Source organism: Anser anser, assembly GCF_964211835.1.
Source record: "Anser anser genome assembly, chromosome: 19".
NCBI classification, from domain to species: domain Eukaryota; kingdom Metazoa; phylum Chordata; class Aves; order Anseriformes; family Anatidae; genus Anser; species Anser anser.
Window position 1 is genome coordinate 11,842,266 of NC_139740.1, and position 26,345 is coordinate 11,868,610.

Genomic DNA, 26,345 nt, shown 5'->3' on the forward strand with positions numbered 1-26,345 from the left:
AGCTTTCTTATACTTCCAGTAAAAAGAAAAAAGGAAAATGGTTTTAACTGTCACCTGATGGAGCACATGAATTCTGTCTATTGCTATACAATCTACCTACTGTGCTTAATTACTACTTAAATTCCTTCCTCTGAAAAATGTTATCTCTGTATTTCCTTGTTCTCTTCCCTTTCACTGCATTTTCTTTTAGCTGACAGAATAGGTTAAAATCCTGTTTTGAACCAAGAGATAAGAAGCCAGGGAGTGTTTGCACTGTGCTGCCTAACTTGGAGTTAAGAAGCAACATGCCAGAGAAATGAATACTCCGGGGAAAAAAATGTATCGGGAACCACCTACCAACACTAACATAAAACTTCACACTAGAATTTCACGCAGAGAATTGTGACTGGTAAGAAGAAATATTAAAAGATAACTGTCTAAGAAAAGCACAGAATAACCAGGTATGAACTCGACAAAATGAAACCTGGTAGACACAATGGCAAACTTTTCATATACATCAAGACAAAATTCTGATCTGCAACCTATGAAGACTTTGCTAAAACAGCATTCTGACTCAAGACTTTTTCTCTAGTACCCACATGGACTACAGTGATTAGAAATGCTAGTTATTTATTTCCCAGGTCAACAGCCTAAATCAGACAAGATTCAAGCAAGGATTCTGTGACTTTCAGACTCCATGCCTGCACCAAAAGAAGGCAGAGGTTCTACATCTACACAAAGACCAGGCTAAGGGGCAGCTGAACAGGGATAACTCATCAGGACAGGTCAAATCCCAAGATTGATGGTGAACATCCACGTGGATGTATTGATCTAGGACACAAATGATACCAGACAGGATCTACTATTTTATAATAATTGCCTTCATTACAGCATTTTTATTGATCTCATTTGACCAAAAATGTTTTGCAAATTCAATTCTTAACTCGCTGTTCTTGTCAAAGGTTTGGATTAGCTACATACAATGCTGAATTCCTTACCATTAAATATGCATGAATACGTCAAAGACTAATGCTTCAGTGCATACTCACTGTTACATGGAAGTTTGTTAGTGGCCCTAGGGAATGTCCACTTTTCTGTACCAGCGAAGTCAATCAGCTGCTACCTATAAGGTTAAGCCTCAAAAGCTGAAGTAGCTGTCTTAATTTGCAAGCCTAACTTCCCAATTTGTTACACGTAGAAAGGACCTGCAGACAAAGATGTTAAGTGTAACGACCTGTGGAAAGGAATGCAGTAGCTAGAAGCTTGTAAGAGGGCTTAAGGACCTCCTTGTAAAGCCTTGAGATGTAAACTTCAGCCTTGTGTATACAGGAAGTGATACTAGTTTAAATAATATTACCATTTCAAGCCAATGTAAACCAGCTTAAAATCAAAGTATGACAAATCATACCACTTTCTGAACCTTTCTTTTTTTTTTGGCTTTGCTTTACTCATTGGGCAAAATGCAAAAGGAAAACTGAGGAAAAACCTTGAACTGAGTTCATGAGATAAGCTATATATGCATACAACATCTCTTGATAATGAAAATCCATTTTTTATCCTATAGCTATATTCAAAATCGGAGGACTAAGCTTTTGCTGGATACAAAATTTAAGAGTAAAGATGGAAGTCTGACCACTACTTCTAAAAAGAGCCACAAAAGACCTCAACAGGAGGCTGCTGTGCAGAACTCATATGAGAATCTCTACTCCGTGCTTTACTGTTGACGGTTACACCAGTCAGTTGCCTTTTGTATGGTTTTAATAAAATGTATTTTTGAAATGCCTTTCATAATAACCATCCTATCCTGACTAAAGTGTTCTTACTTGGTTAGTTAATAGTCTAAAGCATATGACTCTTTGCAGCAAGTAGAGAGCGTGAAACAACACTGCCATTTTGAATTATTTTTCACATTTTGGATTATTTCTGACAGAAAAATCTACAATTATTTTTGTTTTCGTGCCTGAATAGTTTTAGGAGAAAACAGGATGATGCCCATATGTTTCTATTCTTTTACTCTGAAGAATTCCCAAGGCCCAAATTACTGATCTGACTTAGGCTGACTTTCAAACCACTTTCTCCCCACGGAACCCTGCCACATGCAACATGGGTAAGGCTCTCAATGACAACTCCCAAGTTTTCCAACAGCTGCTGTCCTTGTACAGACAAACGGTTGATAAAGAAAACATCATTATATAGTTTTAAAGCAACATGTGAGATTAATTATGTGATTCCTACTAAGTTATACAGCTCGAGCGCTCCATATTGTGATGATAACTAAGAACTCTTAAATCAAAATTAATTTACTACTTCAATTCCAAAGTATGCAGATGAAAAGTTCCAGAGTAGAGAGAAACATTCACACAAGTTACTCATGCACTTTATGCAGTAGTGAAATTAAAGTTTCTACACTTAATTTGATAAAAGTACTCCAATAGTTGTAGCCGCAAAATACAGCTATATGGAATGACAAATAATTTTTCTTCCAAGTTTGGTCAGGACAGCATGAAACAAGTACAACACTTTTGAACCTTCTTGGTTTCTCCAGTTTCTGCTGCTGTGACAGATGAGAAGGAATCTAGGGCTGACAACAAGAACTAGATCATCAAAGCTGACCGAACATAGTATAAATCATTAGAATACCCTCAAATGCTCTTATCAGCAAAGAATTTTAAAATATTACAGCAAAAGTTGGCTAATTCTCTTCCCCATGATTGAAATATAAATTGTACTATTTATTATGTAAATATTGTAAAATAAGGGCTGAACTATGGCCTTTGCATATATATTCAACTTCGATGCATTCCAGGTGGATTAGCATACAGGTGGACCATGAAGAAATATATTCTGGGCTATGCTGTCTCTAATGTCAATGAGATTCAAGCCAGAACTTGACCAAGTTGAGTCATCAGGGTAAAACAACAGAACAACAAAAGAACTACAGGTTAGGAAAACCAAATGACAGGAGGAAATGGAGAGAGATGCCAGTGTACAGAAAGAAAAATCTAGCAAGAAAAGACAATTCTGAAAGATTGTGAAATATATTTAGTGACCAAAACAATTTGCTCTATAACAATGCATAGTATACACATTTAAAAAAACATCTTTCCCCTGCAGACAGATCTGTATATGCAGTTACATATTTTGTGGTATGAAATGATAGGAAAAAGGATTTGTTAAGGGACTTAACCCAGTGCAGATGCAAAATTGCATAGGAATCTTCCTGAGCAGACTTGTTCTGATCAGGTTCTATTTTAACCCAGCAAACATTGAGTTGCTAAAAAGCGTTTAGATTCCTGTCAAACATTTTTATAAACACTGCTCGAGAACTTAAAGAAGTGCTGGAATAATGCACGAAGGCCCTCTTATGCCTCGCCTCAGCTCTCATGTTTGGTATTTGTTATTTTAGGATATCAGTTTTTTGTGAGGTAAGGCATTAATTTTCTGTTCCATTTGTAACATCCTTTCAGTTCTTCGAGTTTTTAGGTAAGACATGTATTACACATTTTACTGATTTTATGGGAGTTGATAAAATTTAATACGAAGCTATTCTTACAGCTTTTGACAGTGAGAGAGATGGTTTGAATAGTTTTGCCTTTGCAGGATGTGTGCTGCCAGCACCAGGAAGGTGGGTGTAAGCTTACAGCAATCTAAGCCGCATTATATTAAGGTAGGGCAGACCTCAAAACAGAGGTACAATTCCTTATGGTGGACAAGAGGGAAAAGAAGAGATGGGATGAGGTTGGAAGGCTAATATGAGGAAATCATATGGAAACAGCAGCCACTGCTCCTCAAACGTTCTTCAGGAATTCAAGGTTTATTCAGGCTGTGGTCCCCAGAAGAAGGATGAGCTATAGACACCCCCTAAATGAGAGCATCTGCTTTTCTTCCCCGTAAGAATATTTGTTTTCTGGAGTCTGCAGTGGAGGAGACTCATTGATTACCACTGGCATTCCTCAGACTGCCACAGAACAAGTCACTAATGTTATTTACTCTAGTTATGACCACTAAAGACAAATTGACATGCCTGAAACAAATCTTTGCGAAAAGGCAGGATTAGAGGTATCCACATTTAACTGGCATTATGCTTGCTGCACGATTAAATAAAAACATAACCACCTGTTACACTTATTTCTGTGGGAGTATCTATTTTCAATTATAGCATTTACTATCCGCCCTCAAGTATGGCAAGTAACACCATGGTAACATAAACACAGTCGTGGCTGCTTGAGAAAGTTAAATTATAAATAGCAATGTATAGCCCATGCAGTCCTGGAAATAAACTAACTAATCCATAGGCATTTGTTACTATGACATAACATTTCCACTAAAATGTTGTTTGCCTCATCTCAAACCCACTCGAGATAGATTTAGAAGTTTGGCATCACTTGACTGAGTGAGTTCATGTTCATACAACAAAAGAGCAGAGATAGTGGAGAAAATAAGTAATAGCAAAACAGTGGAAAAAAATGAATAAAAAAAATTAATAGTGGGCTTTATTCTGCTTCCACTGAAGTTAATAGAAAGAACTTTCTATCCAAATGTATAACAGAGTCCCTTTAATATAGGAAAACATGTTTTTATACTGAATCACTCCTGGAAAAAAAATAAAAAAGCCAAAAACCCATGGGCTTGGCTGAGCAGCAATCAGTTAACAAATGCAAACAAACTCAGCAACCCTCTCAGATCCTCGAGAGATTTCTGACCTCAGCGCTCTCTTTAGCTTCAGCCTGGGTGCAAGGATCCGTGATAACCGACGGAGTGCTGAGATTCGGGCCCGGGCTCGGTACCCCGAGGGGTGCTGAATTACCGACTGCTGGAGCCTGGAGCCCGCCGTGCAGCTCCTGGTGCCCGGGCCGGCCGGCTGCTGTTGTGCGCGGCGCCTCGCTGCCAGCTGGCCGGCCGCCCGCCGCGTTGGCCGGGCTGCCTTACTCGGGAGCGTGACCAAGGACTCAGCACTGGGATAAAGAAAGGAGAATTGGAGATGCTAAGAAGTTAGGGCTGAAAGTTGAGGGAGAAGAGGTTCCTGCTAAGTTTCGTGGCGTGAGGACAGCAGCCATTTTATTCTGCGTAGGCCCCAAGACATTGTCACAGGTTATACACAAATCCGAGGCCTTAATCTGGCTGTGTGAAAACGTCTTTTAGGTTAGGCAAGAATCCTAAAGATTTAGAGATGTCAGCTTGATTTCTGGTTGAGAACCACAGATTTGAGACATCTACAAGCTTTCTTTTGATTTACAGCCACTGGTTAAAGTCTACTTTCAACGAGACTGGTATAAAGCTGGAATAGATCAACTGCAGTCAGGGGAATTATTTCAGATTTACACCATGCAACTAAAACTGAACTTAAATTCTCAGCATTTCTATTCTAGAAATGTGCTGTGTTTTCTCACGCATGTTTGGTGAAATCTTGGCCTGTCTGACATCAGGGAGGGATCTCGCAGTGGTATCACTGAGGGCGGAATTCAGCTCGATGGCTTTCCTTTCACACAGAGTGAAGCAAAACAAAAGCTCATCCAGTGACGAAAGTAAGTTTTATATCAAGTCTATATGATAAAAGAAGCAGCCTGGTTACTTAAGACTAATCTTGTATACATTTCTTACATTTCTGTATGTCCTTCATTTGGCTTATGTCAAATCACTGTACAATTAATTTATTAAATAATTTATTGCTGCAAGGTCAGCTAACTTGCAATTTCAAAGAAAACCTGAAAAAACTCAGTTAAATAGCTGCATAAATTTGTCAAGCATCTTTGAGAGAATCAGATTATTGCTGCTAGGACTAGTACATTCAGATGGTCTACCAAGTGAGACTACTTAAAAGAACCTTCTACGTACAACCAGGAAAAACACCAGCTTGGCTTGTCTAATAACTTCAAGCTTAATAGTAGAATTATTACTGCCTTTTTCTTTCTGACAAATACAAATGTTTGATCCACAGCACACATTGATAGCCTTTCAAGTAACATGGTGACACTACCACAAAAGGTTATTTTTATATTTTTAAGTACCTTTTATATAAAACGAGAGCAAAAAGCTGAAAACATATTCCACAATTAGTTGTTTTTCTGACATCAGTGAATGACTGTTAATCAAGCAATTGAGCAACAGTATGTGTTATACTGGAGTGTCATTATCACATAATTATTTTGTCATGCATTGTAATAACATTTTTACTGAAAAAAAAAGTTAAACAGTGTCATTAATCGGGCAGCACATTAAACCTAATATGACATTTAGTGTGATGAAATGGAAAATAAAGCATACTCAGCATGCTCACAGAAAACAATTCCCACAGAGTCTAAGTATTCCTTAATCACTTAGGCAAGACTAATCTTAGAACAGACACGTAGATGCTCCTAAATAGCAACCATGAATTTTCTGGTGAGCATACGAACAACTTTTTCATAAACCCAATCTACAAACATTTATGCATGTGACTCAGGACATGACTATTTTTGCTCTAAATTAAGTATTTGCACAAGTATATGCAAAAGCTAAGAATGTGCACTGTAAAGCCAGCATTAGAACCATACAAATACAATACGAATAGAATCCAAAACTGCTTCAGCATTTTCTGACCACAGACAGGAAAAGATGGGAGATAGAGAATTTTTTCCAAGAAAAGCCATTAAAATGTCATTCTTACAATTCAGCACTCTGCATTATACATTACAAAAACAAAAATAGTATTTTAATACATATCCAAGGATTCAAAATTGGCTGATCACTTATAACCAAAATTGGGAATAGAAGATGAACTGAGAAGGAGATAAACAAGACTAAGGCTAGACTAAAAGCATTATATATAAAAGCAAGTTAAGTTCCAGTCTAGTTTCTCCCACCTACAGACTATAAATCCATCAGCTAAGCCAACACGAAATCTAAATTACCTCTACTTCACTGCTTTTCAGACCTAGTCAGCAATCCTCGGGAGCACCTTTCTCCTTATTTTCTAGACATATGCAGACTTTGCACAGTATGTCTATGCAAAGTTGGTAAGACTTCACTTCACCGTGAGGGTTTTCATAGCAAATTTGTGTGAAATGCCACTTTGCTTCATTTTGGGATCAAGGCATCAAGTGTTACAAAATAAATTGCTGGTCATGACAGATGCTCTATGAACCAAAGAAGAAAAGGATGAAAAATATGAAAAATTGTTTTAAAAAATGTAAATAATAAAGAAGTTTTCTGTAAGCAAGGATACATAGAATTATTCGTCACCCACAGTTATTGAGTATATTTCGAGATCGATCATATATTATCTCCCTCCATCCTTACAGTATTTAATGGTTGATTGTGCGTTAGACATTCAGGATGGAAAGCCTGCATACATTTCAGCATCCACACTGAGTCGGTTCTGTGAGGACAGCCTGGGGAACATACTTGTCAGTCTACTAGGCACAAAGCAGAATACTGTGAATGAATCATCCTTATATGCTATGGGTTTTTCGTTACCTGACTAGGCAGTCTTTCGTTCAAAGGAACATGATCTCTAGCAGATTTAAACAATATAAATGCCTATCAGATCAAACTGAATACTCATGAAGGAAAATAGAATTTTTCACCTTTCCTGCTAATTACAGAGATCTTTCTCTTCCTATAATCTAGAGGGCTTTATACATTTTAAGGGCTATAAATCTCCTAACATTTTTAACATGTGCAATCAGTCAAAAAGCACGTGAAGATTGGTATAAATATGATTTCTAAACTTACATTTACACAGATGAGGAAGTTAAACACGCTGGACTAAGGGAAGATGTATTTGACATACCAGAGTTATCAAACTTCAAGATGCTAATACAAGTATCTATGTTCATTATTAGGTACACAAACAAAAGTGGCCTCAAAAGTGCTGATCCTTTAAAGTTTGCAGCAACTCTTACAAGAACTCCATGCCCTCAGCAACGGGAAGTTCATCCCAGAAAACAAAGAATAATTAAAAAAACCAGAAAGCACTGAGTTTTAAAAGTCAGTATTGATGTTCTGTGCCTTTCTCTCCCTGTTCCTTAGTTTCCAAATCTACATTATGGTTCAAAGACAAACACACTTCATGGAAGTTCTTGATAACATCATAGTGCTTTAGCTAGAAAAAGCCCTAAAACACTATCGAGCTGCATTTTCTTTTAAGAGAATTGCAAAACTTGGCCCTATATTTTGCCAACAAAGCCACCAAATCAAACATGCAGCATTATTTGATATATATATATATGTATATATATATGTATATATATATACACACACACACACCCTGTGGAGAAAACAAGTGTTGACAAGGAGAGACAGAGCAACAGAGATGAAGAGAGATGTATGTCAGAGTTTGGAGTTCCTTGAGGAATATCTGATCCTTTCCACTGAAGGAGTTTGTAATGATTTACACTGAAACTTTAAGAACAAAGGTTTTCTTGTTTCTTTCACAGAGTTGTACTGCAATGTGCAAACGTGAGTGAAGGAGAAAACTTGTTATTTTCGGTCTCCTATTTTGCAGCAGAGCTCAGTGCAGATTTGACACCTGCCCTGCCCTGCCCTGCTCTGAAGGTGACTACAGCTGGAAGAGGAAGGCCAAGCGAAAGCAAGGTACTTGTTTTTTCCCACGTCAAAACACAATTCTCACTTTCAACTGTTCATTCTTGCAACTTGACTGTGTCAAAAGAAAATGAAACAGCTGGTCTTGTTTGGTACTAGAAGCTCGCTACTGATGCTTTCTTCTTCCCGTATCATCTGTTATGCTGTTGGGATGATCCCCCCCAACCCCTACGTTTTTGGGTCAGTTTAAGGTCACATGAAGGCCTGACAATGTGAGGAGCTGTGGCTGCCCAAAGCAGATCTGTTTGCTGCAGAGAGCCTTACACAAGGTTTCCTTCTGAAGAGTGAGAGATGTTCACAGTGGGGTTGAGAGCTTTTCTAGATCAATAATTAACCCTAGTCCTCAGACAAATGTACTGGTGCACCCCCACTATTAATCGTGAAGAGAAGGTAAAAAATCTGGTGTTCTTGTAATGCACATCCAGAACGAATGATTAACTAGAGTAGAAAGTCCTTTGCTTCTCATAGCACTTCGATTATCTTTTAAAGGAACCAGAGTAAGACTATAGATGTATTCTAGCTGTTTATAATTTAAATTAGAATGAAATTGCACAATAAGCCTTCGTTTTTGCTGGACAACATTGGCTCAATATTGCCGGATTAACCTTTTAGGCAGAAGCCATGGTCACGTCATGGTCCAACTATTTGATTTACAAGTAATTAAAAGTGAACCACGTTTGAAAAGCTGCTTCACCTCATGCTTGTTCGTAGTTCTCTTCCTTACAACCAACATACTGCTTTTTCAGATGTTCCACACATTTGCATATTCCTGAAAATACGTTCTTTGGTTATAGCAGGAAAAAAATTTAAAAAATGCATGATTGACCAATATTTAATCTGTCTGTATTAACTGCAGGATGAGTATACGTAGTTTGTCCTGCAGTAGATAACTAGTTTGAGAAAATGTTTTACACTTTATACTGTACTTAGGGTTTTTCTATTATACATACATATAGTTACGTCTAAATATCATAGCACCTGCAACTCTCAGGGCATAAAAATACTTTCTCAAATGCTTTCATTGAGCTTTAAATCTCTGAATAAAGCATGCTCTAACAAGCACCATTTGTGCACGAAACAGTAGACTATGAAATCTCTCAAAGAAGAAACGTACACAAGATTGAGAGAATACAAATAGTGTTTACACACATGTTGCTGAAATACTTTTATGTAAATAATCCACACTGGGAAAATTCATAATGTTTGAAATTTTGAAACGAGCTAAAACATTGGATATGTTTGTTAAAGGAGTAATCACAACACCTCTAAGGCCAGAATTTGTTAATGTTGAAAGGCTTTTTGTTGTAAATCATGATGTACATTTAAGAACCCTTTGCAGGTCTCTGCTTGTTTGTATTTATGACAATACAGCTGTTCCTGCATAGCTCATTCAGGCAGTGCTCCCCCACAGATCAGCCTTAGCTTTTATTTAAAGCATAGAATGGGAGCAATTCCACCAGCTTCAGCAGAGATAATCTTGGTTGAGATAAAGAACAAAGGAAAGGAGAACCTTTCTGGGTGTTTTTGTTTGTTTGTTTTGATCTTAGTTTAGATACTAGTCATACATACATAGCGCTGAACTAACAGAAACATTGATAGTCATCCCCATTTTCAAGAAAAAAACCTTATGACTACCGTTTATTTTATATTCAGCTTTAAAATACATGCAAGCTAGCTTTGCATCTTTATTAGCATTTTACAGCAGTAGCAACTCCATTTTCAACAGCATCCAGCAAAAATGTCTTTCCACCTACTCCTCTAAAGAATATCACTTTCCACACACATCATCAACTCAACTGTACTTCATCTCTTCTAAAATAAAAGTTCAGTAAGATGCTAACCTCTCAGATTTGTTCTACATTTTCACATAAAAGTAGCTCTAAAGCACAAAAAAAACCCCCACATATAATCCTTCCCGTGAAGAAAAGTACGATGGAATTACGACTTGCAATGAGACATGAGACTGAGAATTTTTTGGCATCTCAGCTCTTTTCAATTGCTTGGCGCTCTCTTCACTTGCTTAAGAATGTGTTTTCAACATATGATATTTTAGAAAAACACAATGTAGCCTATTATAAGATTCTCTCGTATGATGGAACTATTTGTAAGAATGAACTAATAAATAAAAATGTAAGAAGAAAAATAATCAAGAGGCAGGCTCATTTATTAATTGCAGCTGGGCTGAAGATTGCAACATATCCTAAGCAATTAGTGCAATAGATTTTACTTGCTTTATGTATGATGAAAATACATAATACATACTTGCTTTATGTATTTATGAAAATGAATGTCTTTTTGTAATTTATGAGGTCTCAGTTTTAACAAAAAGGACTGAATTTGCACACATGCCTCCCAGAAATACCACAAATGAGGTACAGTGTGACTTCTAATTGGCAATCTTATTGGTTTATTCAAGCAACAGCTATATTCTGACCTAATTTGCAAAGTTCTTCCAGCAGTTGTTATTATTTTGCTTAGAAGTTAACATGACATTTCCTTTCTCAAATTATTTCAAGGCTAATTGGGCAGCTTGTAACAATATATATATGTAACAGCCCTAAAGAACTGTCAATAAAAAATGCAGTTTAATGAGTATACCTCAGCCTTGAATAAGTACTATAGTGTGGTGCCACAGCATCTCAGTAAGCGCTCTTGAAGCAACCTGTCCTTGATGCTCATGGATGAGGAACAAAATAAAATCATAGACTCTAAGATGCACTGCTGCCTCCTAGCATAAAATACACAGGAAGAGTTAAGTCAGCGATCAACATTTCTTAGGAAATATTTTATTGTCAGGAAAGCACTTGACATCCAAGCTGAAAGGTAAACAAACAAGGCTTCCATTAATATTTGAGCATCTTATCTAATAGGGGAATCGATGAAAGAACGCCCCAAGAAGTCTCTGCAGTAGCTAAGGAAAACCAGCTGTACAGAAATTCCTGTCTACATCATCTGATGATTTTCGCAGAAATGGCACAGGAAACCACTCCAGTTTTGGTGACAACATAACGCTACCAACTAAAGAAGGAATACCTTCTATTTATGGATAACCAGTAAGTCAGTGCTAAAAAAGAACGCTGTTCAAAGAAGTGTTTTTGAACGCATGTGTAAGGTGCACAGGCCAAAAGCCAGAATTTTCAAACAGAAGAAAAAACAGAGTTGTAAAGCCCAAGTAAGGAAGGCAGCACAAGGAGGGAAGCCAAGCAGCTGCGTAAGTAACAACTGCATTTTTTACATACCTGTTGAAACCTACAACCTCAAGAATACTTAGGTGCTTGACTCCACTACAAGCTAGGTACCTAGGTGCCACTGCAGATCAGGGCCTAACTTGCCAATCCTGTGAGAAAAAGCATAACCTCTATTTCCACCAAATCTCACTTAACTTCAGAGTGACTTAGTACCTTGCAGAAGGCAGTTTGGGCCTCTCAGAACCAAAATGGCTTCTGAAGGGCAAGCACTGCCCCTAGATGCTCTCCTGAGGACTGCATAACGCTTCACCTGCACAGTCCCAAAAATATATATTATTGGCAATCAGTATGAAACTAGAGGTCAAATAAGGTAACACCTTCAGAGACTGTAGGAGACGTCACAAAAATGCACCACTGGGAGAAATACAGCGCAGGACAGTTTTAGTACATAAATAATACCAAAAAAAGTCTGACAATTTTAAAGTTTTGTCACTGTTTGTTTTACAATTAATAATGAAATTCATGCTAAATACCAGACACGTCCTAGGTTCCTCAAAGTCATCTCAGCTGCAGCTCTTAGATTAGATGGATGATTCAACATAAAAGAACCTACAAGATACATGAGCATCTTTGCTAATTCTGTAAACGTTTTCAAGAATGAGAGGCTTCCAACACCTTCTGCCTCACTGCACATCAGCCATTCCTGTGTAGGGAGATTTTTCAACTTTTCTCTATCTAGAAATCTTGTTTAACAAGAATTTTTCAAAATAAATTAGATCTGTTCACTTCTGATGACATAATTAAATGCTATTAACTAAGTGTGGTAGCCTGAGGGCATCGGGAGCCGGCTTGGATAAAGTATTGTCTATGCTACAGTAACACCAAACCCAAGTAAAACTATGTATTGAACAAACACCATCCAGCATCGCATTGTGTTTTATAACCTGGTTGGACAAACGCCGGAATTCAGAATGTTGCCTATTTACCTACACGTAAGTGGTGCTTTTGGGTCCTGCTCCCAGGAGAAGCACAAGCAGGCTGGTCACAATTTGAGGTTTAAATTCTCAGTTTTAAGGAGCTGTTAATTCACCCCATCTGAAGACAGGGACAGTCAGAGGGTCCAAACAACCGCCGTGCAGCACTAGCGAGGAGCCCTCCGCGCACACTGAGAGGAGGAAAACCACACCACGCAGCGACGCCCTTGCTCGTGGGCATTTAAACAAAACCCAGGAGCTAGTTTGCAAAACAAATGCATTTGGTTATAAATACGGGGTCGGGGGGCTGTGCCTGTGCTAACCACCACCACCCGCTCCATCCACCGCGGCTTTCCCGCGCCCGCGCGAAGCAGCGCGAGGGGCGTGGCCAGGACCGAGGGGGCGGGGCCATCGCAGAGGGGGCGGGGCCAGGGCGCCCCCTGGCGGCGGCGCGCTCGGGGGGCTCCGGGAGCGCGGCGCTGCCCCGCCAAGCGCCTGCCCTCGGGGGCCGCTGCCCGGCACCGTGTCGGCGACAGGCGACAGAGCACGGCCGGGCCTTCCGCCGCCTGTCGCGCCCGCGGGCCCCGCTGTCTGTGGGCACAAGCGAGTAGGCGGCACGGGCATCGCGGGGGGGTGCTGCTGTCCTAAGGCAGCAAGCTGGCAGGTCACACGCCTAACCCCTAACGCGGGCGTTAGGATGGGGACAAAAAGCGGTTTGACTTTCAGTTGTTTCTTTACACGACAAAAAAAGTTTGACTAGGAAATTACCGCTAGCTAGCCTACCTGTGCCAGAGTTTCAGGCCAGTCCCATCTGCGAGGATATTTTAAGCAAAGGTGAAGATATTTTTAGAATCTGGGTTTTGGACAAACGCTTTACGAGGCACGGGATTTCAGCACGAAGCGTTCCCTTGCCAATATGCTTAAGGTTCTTCTTAAAGGTCTGGCTGCAAGATCTTTCAAACACCTGGGCGCCACAAAGCTTTCGATACGCTTCACTTACCTTCGTTCCTGCGGGATTCCTTTATTTTGCAATAACAACACGCCTCTCCCGCCAATCCTACGACCAAGTTTGTTACGCGAAGGAAAACCACTCGGTAAAACAGACGCGACCTCAACTCGCCTTGGAAGAGCAAAGCCCGGGTGGGTGAGAGCCTGGCCGCCAGCAGCGGCGGAGCTTACCTCCTCAACTGTCAGAGGCATGCAGATCCGGTACTCCTTCATGAGCATATTCCTGCTGCCTCGGTGCGCACCGGCAAACTGGGAGAAAAGTGGTTATTTCTGCACGGTGATCACGCCAAAAAAAAAAATAATAATAATAAAAAAAAATAATCAAGCCTCTTTTCTCTGGGCGCGCTTGGCAGTGTGTCCGCAGGAGAGTAAGGCGACCATCCAGGAGGGCTGACCGGGCGAGAAGCAAAAGCGGCAGAAGCAAAACCGACAGGAGCGCTCCTCTCTCGCAGCCCTTCCTCCTTCAGGCTGCGATCATGTGAATTTCCCACACGCACGCAGGGCTGTGTACAAAGAACCCCAACCCCGGGCGCCGCCGCACACTCAGAGCCATCCGTCGGAAGCGTGCGAGAGCGGCAGCCCCTGGCGGCTCCGCCAACACACGCCCGGGGCTCCGAAAAGCCCGGAGGAGCCCCGAAAGGCGGCGGGGAGGCTGCGGTGCCAGACAAAGGCTCTTTATAACGCTTCCGAAGGCGGCTCCCCGCTGCTCACCGCTGGGCCGAGGGAAGGGGAGGGATGCTGGAGGGGGGAGGCGGTGCGGTGCGAGCCGATCCGATGCGAGCCGGCGGCGAGGAGCGGCTGGGGCTGGGGCTGGGGCTGGAGCCGGGGCTGGAGCCGGGGGCACGGAGCGGCTGCAGCGGCGGCCTCGGCGGGGCTGACATCACGGCGCGGCAGGAAGGAGGGCGGGGGGACCGGGGGGAGTAAGGAGGGGGGGGGACCGGGGGAGAACAGGGGAGGACCGGGGAGAACCGGAGAGAAGCGGGGGAGGGGGTGTCCGGGGAGAATCGGGGGGGTCTGGGGAGAACCGGCGGGGGGGACCGGGGAGAACTGGGGGGCACCGAGGAGAAGCGGGGGGGGGGGGGGACCGAGGAGAACCGGGGGGGAACCAGGGGGGTTCCGGGCAGCAGCCGCCTCTCGGGAGGCTTTAAACAACCCGGAGGGGCCGGGCTGGACCCCGCGGGGGTCTCCCGGCGGTGCCCCCCCGGGGTACGGCAGCGGTGCCCCCTTTGGGGCGCTCCGTGGCACCGCGCAGAGCCGCAGCCCCCCCCCCTCCCCTCCCGCCCCCCCGTTACGAGGGGACCGCCGGCTGCAGGGCACGGCGAGAGGCGAGCGCAGGATGTGGAGGCCTCACCCATTTCCCCTCTGGTCAGCGCCTCGCTATCGGGCGGCGGATTTTGCAACGCAAATAAAAGTGGGTTTCGTGTCGGCTGCTTGCTTTCAAACGCCACGCACGGAGTTCGGGGAAAAACCACCTCCTTCCTCGCTGAGTAACAACGCCAGGACCATCGGGGGGCCTTTCTTTCCCTTCCCAAATTAGTTACGTCTTTTTTGTTTTTGACGTGCTTGCTTTTCATTGTATTTCTTTCAGAGAAATGTAAGAATTATAAAATTTCAACCTGATATGCACGCAAACCAAATTCGGAAACTAGCTGAGAAACCTGAACTCTTACATAACCGTGTGTAAATCATGAAACATTTGTATCGCTGTTTCTCCTATAAGCAAACGGCTATAGAGCACGCACTGCAGAGCAGCGCTGTGACTGCAATATTAAAACATAAAGCGCTGTATAGATAACGGTAGAAGACACCAGCATTTAGAACTCATTTATTTGCAAAGACAGAAGTGATGAAATACCATATTTGGGACAGTTAAACATGAATTTGGGTCTACAATGAAATGTGTTTCATAACAAGAAAGAGCAAAACCCCTCATTGGTTCCAAATGTACATTTCAAAGCGATGTACACAATTTTTAGCCCAGAGAGGACACAGTGCCATCTCCTGGAGCTAACAATATCGCTTTTCCGTTCCATCCCATTAATGGCACAATATTTCACACACCCTGACTTTCTGGTGAAGTACAAACACCTACACAAAGAAAGAGAAAATCTGGGAGCTCTGCTAATAGCCTGGATTTTCAACTGAGGTATGAACAATGCAGTTAATGAGTCTTCTATTTCAAATCTGACAACAGCCATTTATATATATCTAACCTGTAGCTATAATTCATAGTGTTGGCAGTAATATTCATGAAACTTCTATGAAAAATAGCCAAAACAAGGCAGTAACTGCAATATTACCTACAAATGAGAGAGATCCAAATTCAGATCCAAAACAATTACTGCAATTTTAAGTGATTTGTTACTGGCTACATTAATTGGGAAAAAAAAGTCACCTGGATTTCTGCTGAAAAACGCTGTAAAAATTTGAACTGCTTTGCATACGACCTAGATGCTACTCGATTGCTAAATAAAATGGAACCATACCCACTGCAAAACATTCTTAAATCACCCCAGACTTACTGCCACAAACACAGCTCGTTCTTGTGCTGTCTGCACATACACATAGGGAAAAAAACTGACCCTAGCAATAACCTTTACAACTCCGAGATATGACTGCTGTCCCGGGCCTGTGTAAAAAGCATGCTCATCGAATGCTTTCTAGGGGATGTGCTGAGAGAGGAAACTTCTAGCTCTAGCTAGCCAGGAAGCTTTTGCTAAGCATGCCTGCCTGAATTTTGGTTATTTTCTGTGAATCGTCAGAAATTATCGCTCTTACCTCTGCAACGTGCTTTCTGTGATCAGTTGGAAAAATCACCCATCTTTCATTTCTGACCTAGGGGGAAAAAAACAATGCAAGCATATTAATGCATGCTGAACACTAATTCCGGGTGGACTTGTGTCACTAAAATGTCAATTCCTAATAAGAGTCTGTAAAAGTCAAACTAGTTCTTCATGTATTTTACTAAGACCTTTTAATTTAAAATATATATATATATTTGAGCCATTCAGGAAGTCTACACTGGATGAAAAGCTGCATCCTCACCTTCCATCATACCCATGCAGTTACGAGAAGATAACAGCCATGGTATGCATTACTTCTATTCATCTTTTACTCACTCTCTGAACCAGAACTACTGCGTCTGGATGTTCAATGAGATTAGCATCTGCCTTTTAACTTCCCTGAAAGCCATCGCTCCCTATCCATCAACTGCAGAATCATACTCATGTTACAAAGAACTGAAAGAATGACATTTTACAATTCTAAATGAACGGCCAAAGCTCTGTAAAAATTCTAAATGGTTAGATTTAGTAAATAACAAAGTCTGTGATACATGCACATATTTTCGATACTTAGGTCAAGTAATAACTAAAAATGATTAAGGATAATGGATAAAATGTTTGAATTCTAACAGAAAGTGATGCAAAGTCCACAGCCTGTGCTGTAGCTTCATTTTCCCCTTGCTAATTGGAAAGCATGTATCAAGTTCTCTCACAAAACATGGTATCCTGGCTCTGAATTTCTCAACTGAGTTACCCTGACCTTACACCAGTACAGCTGATATAGTAACCAAGCCTTAATTCTTTAGATAAAAGGTTCAAGCTGTTATCCTCGATACCTCTTTGCCACATGAAGGTTTTGTTACAGCACGTAACACCGACTGCGATTTCATGACAACTTATGCTTTTTTCTGGGAGCTTTAAGCAATGCTCGGAGACACAGTGCTTTCACTGACGAGCATTTCCCTTGCAGTAATTTATTAACAACCGCTTAGAAGTTTGCGGAGACGCCGGCAGCGACAACTCCCCACTCACCCCCCGAGCCCCACCTGGGGCACTGAGGCGCCGGGGGGCCTCACGCCAGGGGGCCTGCGGCGACCGGGGCTGTCCGCGGCGCTGCCTGCGCGGCGCAGCACGGGGAGCGGGGGCCTTCCGCCGGGCTGTCCCGGCCGTGCCTGCGCGCGGCGCCCGCCCGCTTCCGGTGAGTGTTGGCGGGGGCCGCGCAGCGGGGCCGGGGCCATGGCGGAGGGCGGCGCGGAGCGGGCCGACGGCCGCATCGTCAAAATGGAGGTGGATTACAGCGCGACGGTGGACCAGCGGCTGCCCGAGTGCGAGCGGCTGGCGCAGGTGCGCGAGGGGAGCGGGAGGAAGGCGGCCGGTGAAGATGGGCTGAGTCATGGCGCGGGGCGGGCTAGGCCGCGCTCGGGCTGCGGCCCGGCGGGGCCACGGGGACAGGGACGGGGACAGGGGCAGAGGCAGGGACAGAAACAGGGACGGGCAGGGGCAGGCAGGGCAGGGGGTGCAGCCGCAGCAGCCGCCTCTCGCCCCCCGGCCTTGTGCTGAGGGGTCCGGCGCTCCTTGGGGCAGGGGAGAATCCGAGGACCCTAAAGTCTGGGAGACATCAGGGTTGGCAGAGAGCTCCCAGGTCGTGTGGACCAAGCATCCCCCTACCACCAATGTCACCCGCTGAGCCGTGTCCCCAAGCACCACTTCCAGGCTTTCCTTGAACACCCCCAGGGATGGTGACGCCACCACCTCCCTGGGCAACCCAATGCCTGACCGCTCTTCTGAGAAGAAACGTCTCCTAATTCCAACCTCAGCCTCCCCTGGCACAACCTGAGGCTGTTTCCTCTAGTCTTGCCGCTGGTTATCTGCGAGAAGCAGGCACCACTTCAGCACTTGGCTGTCAACGTGCAGCAGGGGGAGATGAGGGCAGATGTCTGGCTGAAGCCTCATCAGTGAGGCAAAGGGGTGGCGCTGGGATGGGGCTGGTCCGCCGCAGGCTTTTCCCCGCTGCCACTTTCCGCCTGCAGCGTGGCGTGGCAGGCGCATGGCAGCTGCTTGCTCATCCTGCTGTGCGCCAGCGATGTCTTGGTGTAATTGGGCCAGTGTCAGGTTGGGCAGGCAGCTCTTCGCACCCACGTCACTCAGTTACGTCCGTGCCCCAAAAGACTGGAGTGGGGGGCCAGAGCCATGGCAGGGTGCTGAGGGACAGCCCGCTGAGCGCACATGGATGCGCACACAGCCACAGTGTGTTGCTGATGGGGTCTCAGAGGGAATCGTGCATGTTGTCTATTGTATCTTGAGGTTTCTTTGCGGCCCTGCTAGGTAGGCTAGAGATTTACACGTCTCAAACCTCAGAACAGTCAGGTGGGACTTGCTGTTGTGTCCTGTTCCAGTAGGGTGGCATCGGATTCTTTACACGCTGCCAATGCTCTGTGAGATCCATGTGTGTTGTCAGAGACACGTTGGAGTGTAAAGTGTTGTAGGATTTTAAAGGCAGTAGCCTGAAGATAGGTAAACTGCATCTTATGCTGTCTGACAGAATTGCATGGAGAGTAGGCCCAGCTGTTTTATCCCACCAGCAGAGCTGTGCATAACTATGGGCACCATGGCTGCGTTTCACTGCCACAGAATTCTGTGGCAGTCTGACCGCATTCCTGACAAACCACTGTAGAGTTTGCAAGAATTTCAGTAGCATTAGGTACGCTTTAGAAGCAAATTTTCCCTTTCTCTCTTTTGTCATTAATCTCCTAGTTTCTAAACATTTTGCTGTCCCAAAGTTGCCATGGGCTGTTATAAATATTCCCATATAAACATTTTTTCGTGAGATACTTGCTAGGAATTACAGCTTAGGACTAAGAGAACTTTATGGTAGCTAATTCTCTCTGAAAAAGGCCAATATAGTTCTCAAACCCCCAAAAGCAGGACTATGGTAATTCCATGCCTGGACTGTAAGGCGTGTAGTCCATGTTTTCTGTAATACGCTGTTACTAAGTAATGAATATGGATTACAGTAACAGGGTTTTTTTTTGCAAAGGTATCTGCTTGCATATCTGTTCTCACCTAGAGCTTTGTTTTGGTTAGGAAAGAAATCAGTCTTACATCTAGCTTAGTGAGCATGAGCTAACCAAACCTGTCTGCAACTTGCTAGGTTTCTTCCTCTAGACAGACAACTTCTAGCTTGTGTTAGGCAAAACCGGTACCTTTCTGGTTTCTAATCTCTGCATTTAGCCACATATTTAATGTTAGGGCTGTGCATGTGTCTTTTTTTTTTTTTATTCATTTTTTTTTAAACAAACAGAAAAAAACACAAAATACATAAAAATCAGTGCACAAGCTAGTCTGTGTTTTTTTTACTTATATAAGAATTGGAGCTACTCGCAATTTAAGCTGACCTGTATTCTTCAGTCGTGGTGATAATTCTTTTACTCTTTTATTCTGTTGTATTAGGAGGGGAGACTGCAAGAAGTAATCGAAAACCTGCTCTCGTTGGAGAAACAAACACGAACGGTAAGTAGCATGTGGCATGCAGCATGTCTGCTGGGTTGGCCTACGGCCCGTGTCCCACTGCATTAAAGTCGTGAAGGGGGTTGGGGTGTCAGTCTTTCTCTTTTGTTGTTCTTACCAGTGAGGCTAGATGTGATAGATTTTTATTCTTTGTATCATGGAAGTGCAAGTGATAGAGGCTGTTCATCCCATCACTAACGTGCTGTTTGTTTGTTACAGGCATCTGACATGGTTTCCACATCACGGATCTTAGTGGCTATAGTGAAAATGTGTTATGAAGCTAAAGACTGGGATGCTCTTAATGAAAATATTATTCTTCTGTCAAAGAGAAGAAGTCAGTTAAAACAGGTGAATAAAATTGTATTCGGAGCTACGTTATATATATCTGATTCCTCCTTGCGTGCAGAGACTTTTCTGACTTTCCAGCACCTGCCTGAATACACTGTAATTAGCTTCTGCTGACATATTTTTCTAGACATACGAATACCAATAATGAAACTCATGTCTGGAATTAATCTGTCTTCACTTTGTACCTGAGCTCCATGTGGTCCATCTTGCCATTCTTGACAACACAGCTGTGGCTTTTTTGCATGACAGTGCTTTCAGACAGTAGCTCATCTTTACAGTCTTAGTCTAAGTCATAGACATATTCTTAATTTTTCATGTTCACATGTGGTATACATTAATAGTTACTGTGATTTATTGTGATGAAATAAGGGGTATATTTTACATGCTTGCTTTTGAAACTGTCATACTCTGGAATTCAGTTCTGTCTGAGAAATCAGTTATCAAGATAGCTGGAAGCACTTGCATTTGAGAAGTTACAAAGTGTATTGTGCTTTGTGTTTATTTAGTACTTATCTTTGAGTGTTATTATTTGAATGCCTTTGAGAAACCTAAAAATATTCTTCTTGTCTGTTACTGTACTAGGCAGTTGCTAAAATGGTCCAGCAGTGCTGCACTTACGTTGAAGACATCACAGACTTACCAGTCAAACTGCGCTTAATTGACACGTTGCGTATGGTTACAGAAGGAAAAGTAAGATTTTGTTTTAAGACTGAATGTCTAAAAGGTAGAATAAAAATGCTCACCTTCTTTACAAGCATAGCTTCTTAACATTATTTTTAATCTTGTTCAAATACGAGCAAAAGTATATTTTTAACGTGGGAATGAAAATAGTGCATTTTCTTTCCCAGAAAGACTGCAGATATTTTCCAGATTTCGTATTTAAATGACTTGCCGAAACAATGCTTATATTTCTACGAAGTAGATATTTGGATCTATTATTAATACAAAGTGCCATTTATTTTTCACTTTTTAAAGTGTTATATATTCAAATTTGTTAGAGAAATGGGCAGTTTAAATTAATTTCTTTGGCATTTAGCAAAGTGTTATATACAGTTACAGTAACCCAAGGTGATATCAAAGCAGTATACCAAGTTAATTATTTTCTGAAATAATACTTTTGTTTAAAAAAAAAAATCTGGATTAAAGCACATTTGAATTAGTGTTCCATCTTTTGCCTGTTCAAAGTTAGTCTAAATTGTTAGTGATCAAATATTCTTGCCTTATAGATGGTTAGGAGTGCATGAAATAATGCAAATTATTGCATTAATACTCAGTACGTATTAACCATTACTGTCTTCACGTCATAACTCTTTCAATATATTTTGCCAGACATATTATTTAATTTGCATTGCAGATCCTTTTATGTTTATGTAAAGAATGGTGGAGATATTTAGACATTTTTTATATTAATTTGGTACAAATACTTCCAGTGTGTAACCCATCCGTTATACTTCATCTGTATTTTGTGGACAGTATCAATATAGTAATGTCCACACGTGAAATTAATTACTTGTATGCAAACATCAACTATATGTCTTAGAGTTTACGCTCTTCTTTAGAAAATTCCAATATTTAAATTGCTAATTCTAATTTCAGATATATGTGGAAATTGAACGTGCTCGTCTGACAAAGACACTTGCAACAATAAAGGAGCAGAACGGTGAAGTGAAAGAGGCTGCCTCTATTCTGCAAGAATTGCAGGTAACTTGCTGTGCAACTCAAAATTGCATTGGTTGTAAAAATTAATACTGACAGATCATAGATTATTGTTTAGAAATATAATCAGGTACATCTGCAGAAATGTCTGGAATGAGATTAACTGTTATGAGTGAAAGTGTAATTCCGTTTTAACTGCTTTTGTTAGTCTAGTGGTTAAATTGCATGGACTATTTCCCATTTGGAAGACAAATTTAAATTCGCTAAGTATTGCAGTGAGTTTAGTGTTAGTGAATTTTTCTCATGTGAGTAGGGGCTATAATTCAAAATTGAGTAAGCTTTTCTCCATTTTCACTTGCTCTGGAATAGCTGGTTTTTTTTGTGTGTGTGTGAATCATATGCTTCTCTATTGTACGCGATTTGACTTTGAGAGTACTAAACAGTTAAACTTTAATTTTAGGTGGAAACCTATGGCTCAATGGAAAAGAAAGAACGTGTAGAATTTATCTTGGAGCAGATGAGGCTCTGTCTAGCTGTAAAAGACTATATCAGGACTCAAATTATCAGCAAAAAAATTAATACTAAATTTTTTCAAGAGGAAAACACGGAAGTAAGTTGTTGGAGGATTTGTTTTCCCCTGTTTTAATCTAACATGCTTCTCTTCAGGTCCAAGTATATTTGAATCTTCTGTTTTCTGGAATCCATTTGGATTTCATTTACATGATTCATAGAGCTGTTTTAATTTTACTGTTTGATACTGTTTCAGAAACTAAAATTAAAATACTACAACCTAATGATCCAGCTGGATCAACATGAAGGCTCCTACCTCTCCATCTGTAAGCACTACAGAGCCATTTACGATACTCCATGTATTCAAGCTGAGAGTGAAAAGTGGCAGCAGGTAAAAAAAAAAAAAAAAAAACAACAAAACAAAACAAAACCACTACATACAAAATGTCTGTATTTTCCTGTGACAAATATGCATTTCATTACCAGATGAATTTACAACAGATTAAATAGCTCTTAAGTCTGTTGTTGTTTTTAATGGCTATCTTAGCAAATTGCGTAGTTGAAAACGAGTATAATGAAGTTGGTTTCTAAAGAATATTTATAACTAACATTTTTACTATATTGTCTTTGAAATCTGGAGATTATCTGTTTTGTTTTGCGGAAGTGCAGAAATTAAAAACAGCTTTGCAAGTAGTCTAAGTGATACCGTTGTGTATGCAATATAAATGTTTGGTATTAAATTATTTTTAAGGTATTTATTTGAAATGTTCAAATTTCAGTTAACCTGTATCAATTTAAATCTATCACTGTGAAGGAAGGTTCATTTCTACAAGATTACATCAATTTAACTTTTAATATGCTTAGCTTAACCCTTTTACATGTTAAATTCTAAGCTCTGGGAGTAGTTTTCAACCCTTCTGTTTAATTAAAAAAACCTCACTGTTTTCTACTGAACAGGCACTGAAGAGCGTTGTTCTTTATGTTATTCTTTCACCTTATGACAATGAGCAATCTGATTTGGTGCACAGAATTAGTAGTGACAAAAAGCTAGAAGAAATCCCGAAGTATAAGTAAGTGCCCTTTCTAATATACAATTCTTAGGCAAAAAGCATTTCTTACAGTAGCTGTGCAAGTGAAATCTGTTTATGCTGAGTCTACTGTAAACACTTCAGAATTTAATGCTGTATGAAAAATACTGCAAATTTTTCATGATTATGCAAGTTATAAGTTAAAATAAATGTTTCTGTAAGAGAAAAATCATTACTAGAAACACTGTCTGACATTAGCTGCCCCCTGATAGTGTGAAGTATGAGATTGTACTTGTGAAAAACAATGAATGTTAATGGTAATAAAATGAAAACATTTAAAGATAATTCGCTCATCTACTTAAGCATGAAATAAGCCTTATTGGTAAAGGATTATAAATCAACTTTACTAAACCATTTAGAGACCTCCTCAAACTATTTACCACCATGGAATTGATGCGATGGACTGCCCTAGTTGAAGAATATGGGAAGGAATTGAGAGAAGGATCCCTTGACAGTCCTGCAACAGATGTTTTTGGCTGTACAGAGGAAGGTGAAAAGAGATGGAAAGATTTAAAGAATAGAGTTGTGGAGCATGTAAGTATGGCAGATTCTTTAAGAATTAGCTATGTATGCTATGCCTGAACTAAAATTACTTTTTGCTTGACATACTTTGTTTACAAAGGTATTTTCTTCTAATGTAGGAAAGCAGCAGATAAGTTGCATTTTCATTATGTTACATTTTTCAATGTTTTATTTGTTCATACCTGCATATTATAGATAGGTACTTGGCACAACGGCCAGAAAAAAAGAGCACATTGTGCTGAAATTGTGAGATTTAGCATTCAAATGTCAGTAGAGCAAAAACTTAAGTCTTGTTTTGTATCAAGTTAATAATTGGTTGATTTCATTACTTAGTAATTTGTCACACAGAGACTATTACAAGCACCTATACCTATTACAAGCACCTGTTGGTCCACAGCTCATTTACATACTTTATGCTGGACTGCCATTAGAGCACTACAGCTCCTAATCTGCTTTTAACATTGACTTTTATATTTTTGCAGCCTGCTTCAATTATTTTTTGCACATAACCCTCTACTCTGAACACTTTTATTCCAGAATATTAGAATAATGGCTAAATATTATACCAGAATTACAATGAAGAGAATGGCACAGCTCCTTGATCTGTCCGTTGATGTAAGTGTTGCCTTGCTTATACTCCTTTCATAAAGGGAATAGAAATGCGTGTGTGTTTGCCTGTGGCAAAAGTATAAGTATTCAGCAGAGTAACATTCTCTTTTAATTTCAATTTTTGGTTTCTCTTTTTAGCTTAAAAAGCTTTGAAAGTAGTGCCATAGAGCACCGTTGCATTGTTTTACAGACAATGCAGAAAGACGTAGCATTGTAGAAATACTCTGCTTGGAACAAAATTCTCAGGATTTATACTCATGCGTTTATGAATGTTCATGAATATAGTATCTGTTGCTACTTGTGCATATATCTGCCTTTGTATCATCTTTCCAGCTCTCCTGGCATCATCCTTAGTCTTATTCCTCTGTTTGTGCTACCAGTGCATTTCAGCTTTTACCAGGAAGAACACAGTGTGCTGTAGTGATTTACACAGAGCGTTAAATGAACTTTAGTTATGAGAGAAGCAGTGGAAAAGCCTGTTGGGAATAGCAGTATGTTAGCCCAAATATTTATTAATTTGTCCCTACTACTCAATGCAACACCCTGAGTGTATTTTCATGCCTTTATGGGAGTTGAAAAACAGTTATTCAATCCAGACAGAACTGAATGTCATGATGCATGTGCCCATATGGCAAAAGCTGATGCTCAAAATTCATTTATGCTCAAGGTCATATTTAAATGTTGGAGCTTCTTATCTTATATTTCAGTGGGAAAAAGCTCTTGTCAATGAGTGATTAAATTTGATTGAAGATACAAGGTTTCTCACCTGTAATTCACAGGGATTTTCCTGTCTTACTTGTCAGAAGGGTTGGTCTGATAACTGCGTTGCCAAGTAATCCAAAGTGTAAAAGTCTGTTGGTGTAGTACATTAAACTTTTTAATTTCATGAAAGGTAATCAGATATAGATCAAATGAGGAAAAAAAAAGTTTGGGAATAGATGGTGCTAGTAGCTTGCTGTGCCCATGTGTAATATTAAAGTATTGTGTTGTTCTTTTAAATACATTATTACTACAGATGGATTTCTTTTAAGTATAATGACAACCTTGTTCCTTGTGCTTTAATGCTGTTTGGGAGGAATTCTGATGCTTTGAAGATGAAAATGCTATTTTCTTGACTTAGTGCTGTTTGTCTTTGCAGGAATCGGAGGAGTTTCTGTCTAACCTAGTAGTTAATAAGACCATCTTTGCTAAAGTAGACAGGCTTGCAGGAATTATCAATTTTCAGAGGCCTAAGGATCCAAACAATATACTGAATGACTGGTCTCACAAGCTGAACTCACTAATGGCCCTAGTTAACAAAACCACGCATCTCATTGCCAAAGAGGAGATGATACATAACTTGCAGTAAGGTGCCTCAATAATCTCAGTGCTTTTACAGAAGGCATTAAATCTTCATAATAGAGACTATTATTACAGTGTGTATATGTTTTTTTTCTCCATGTCAAACCTTCCTGGACTAAAATTTAGAACATAATTTCTGTTGACAGTTAAGTTCCCTTGATTGTTCAGTTGGTTTTTTTGCTACATTGGTGAAAGAACATAATAAAACTGTATTGCCTGTATAATAGCAGTCTTGTGATTTATTCTTTT

At 40.8% G+C, this 26,345-nt stretch overlaps 2 protein-coding genes across 6 annotated transcripts in view; one reads left to right on the forward strand and one right to left on the reverse strand.

Annotated features, from left to right (window-relative positions):
* PITPNC1 (phosphatidylinositol transfer protein cytoplasmic 1) overlaps positions 1-14,624 on the reverse strand; it is an 88,812-nt gene extending 74,188 nt beyond the window's left edge. For 2 of the 4 annotated variants that reach the window (XM_083805453.1, XM_083805456.1), the window contains exon 1: positions 13,904-14,624. Coding sequence is in view for 2 of the 4 variants with exons in the window: in XM_083805456.1 (XP_083661582.1) it covers positions 13,904-13,951 (48 nt within the window). In the remaining 2 variants the exon portion in view is untranslated. The remainder of the gene's footprint in view (positions 1-13,903) is intronic. The other 2 variants (XM_083805454.1, XM_083805455.1) reach the window with 2 other exon arrangements.
* A 3,036-nt stretch (positions 14,625-17,660) lies between these two features.
* PSMD12 (proteasome 26S subunit, non-ATPase 12) lies at positions 17,661-26,317 on the forward strand. Of its 2 annotated transcripts, none has more exons than XM_083805408.1 (11): positions 17,661-17,859; positions 19,966-20,025; positions 20,242-20,370; positions 20,953-21,060; positions 21,967-22,071; positions 22,487-22,636; positions 22,793-22,927; positions 23,494-23,606; positions 23,984-24,158; positions 24,684-24,761; positions 25,894-26,317. In XM_083805408.1, the coding sequence occupies exons 1-11, from the start codon at positions 17,752-17,754 to the stop codon at positions 26,101-26,103; spliced, it is 1,371 nt and encodes a 456-aa protein (XP_083661534.1). In that variant the 5' UTR covers positions 17,661-17,751; the 3' UTR covers positions 26,104-26,317. The 2 variants fall into 2 exon arrangements, 1 of the variants encoding a protein (XP_083661534.1); XR_014574028.1 differs by having other exon boundaries at positions 17,669-17,859; positions 24,629-24,761.
* Positions 26,318-26,345: the final 28 nt, after the last annotated feature.

Excerpts from the sequence above, each read along its gene's own strand:
- PSMD12 (XM_083805408.1), top strand. The coding sequence starts at position 17,752 with ATGGCGGAGGGCGGCGCGGAGCGGGCCGACGGCCGCATCGTCAAAATG. Across the intron at positions 20,371-20,952 it reads GAAGAAGTCAGTTAAAACAG|GCAGTTGCTAAAATGGTCCA; the intron begins GTGAATAAAATT and ends TTACTGTACTAG. Across the intron at positions 22,072-22,486 it reads CTATTCTGCAAGAATTGCAG|GTGGAAACCTATGGCTCAAT; the intron begins GTAACTTGCTGT and ends CTTTAATTTTAG.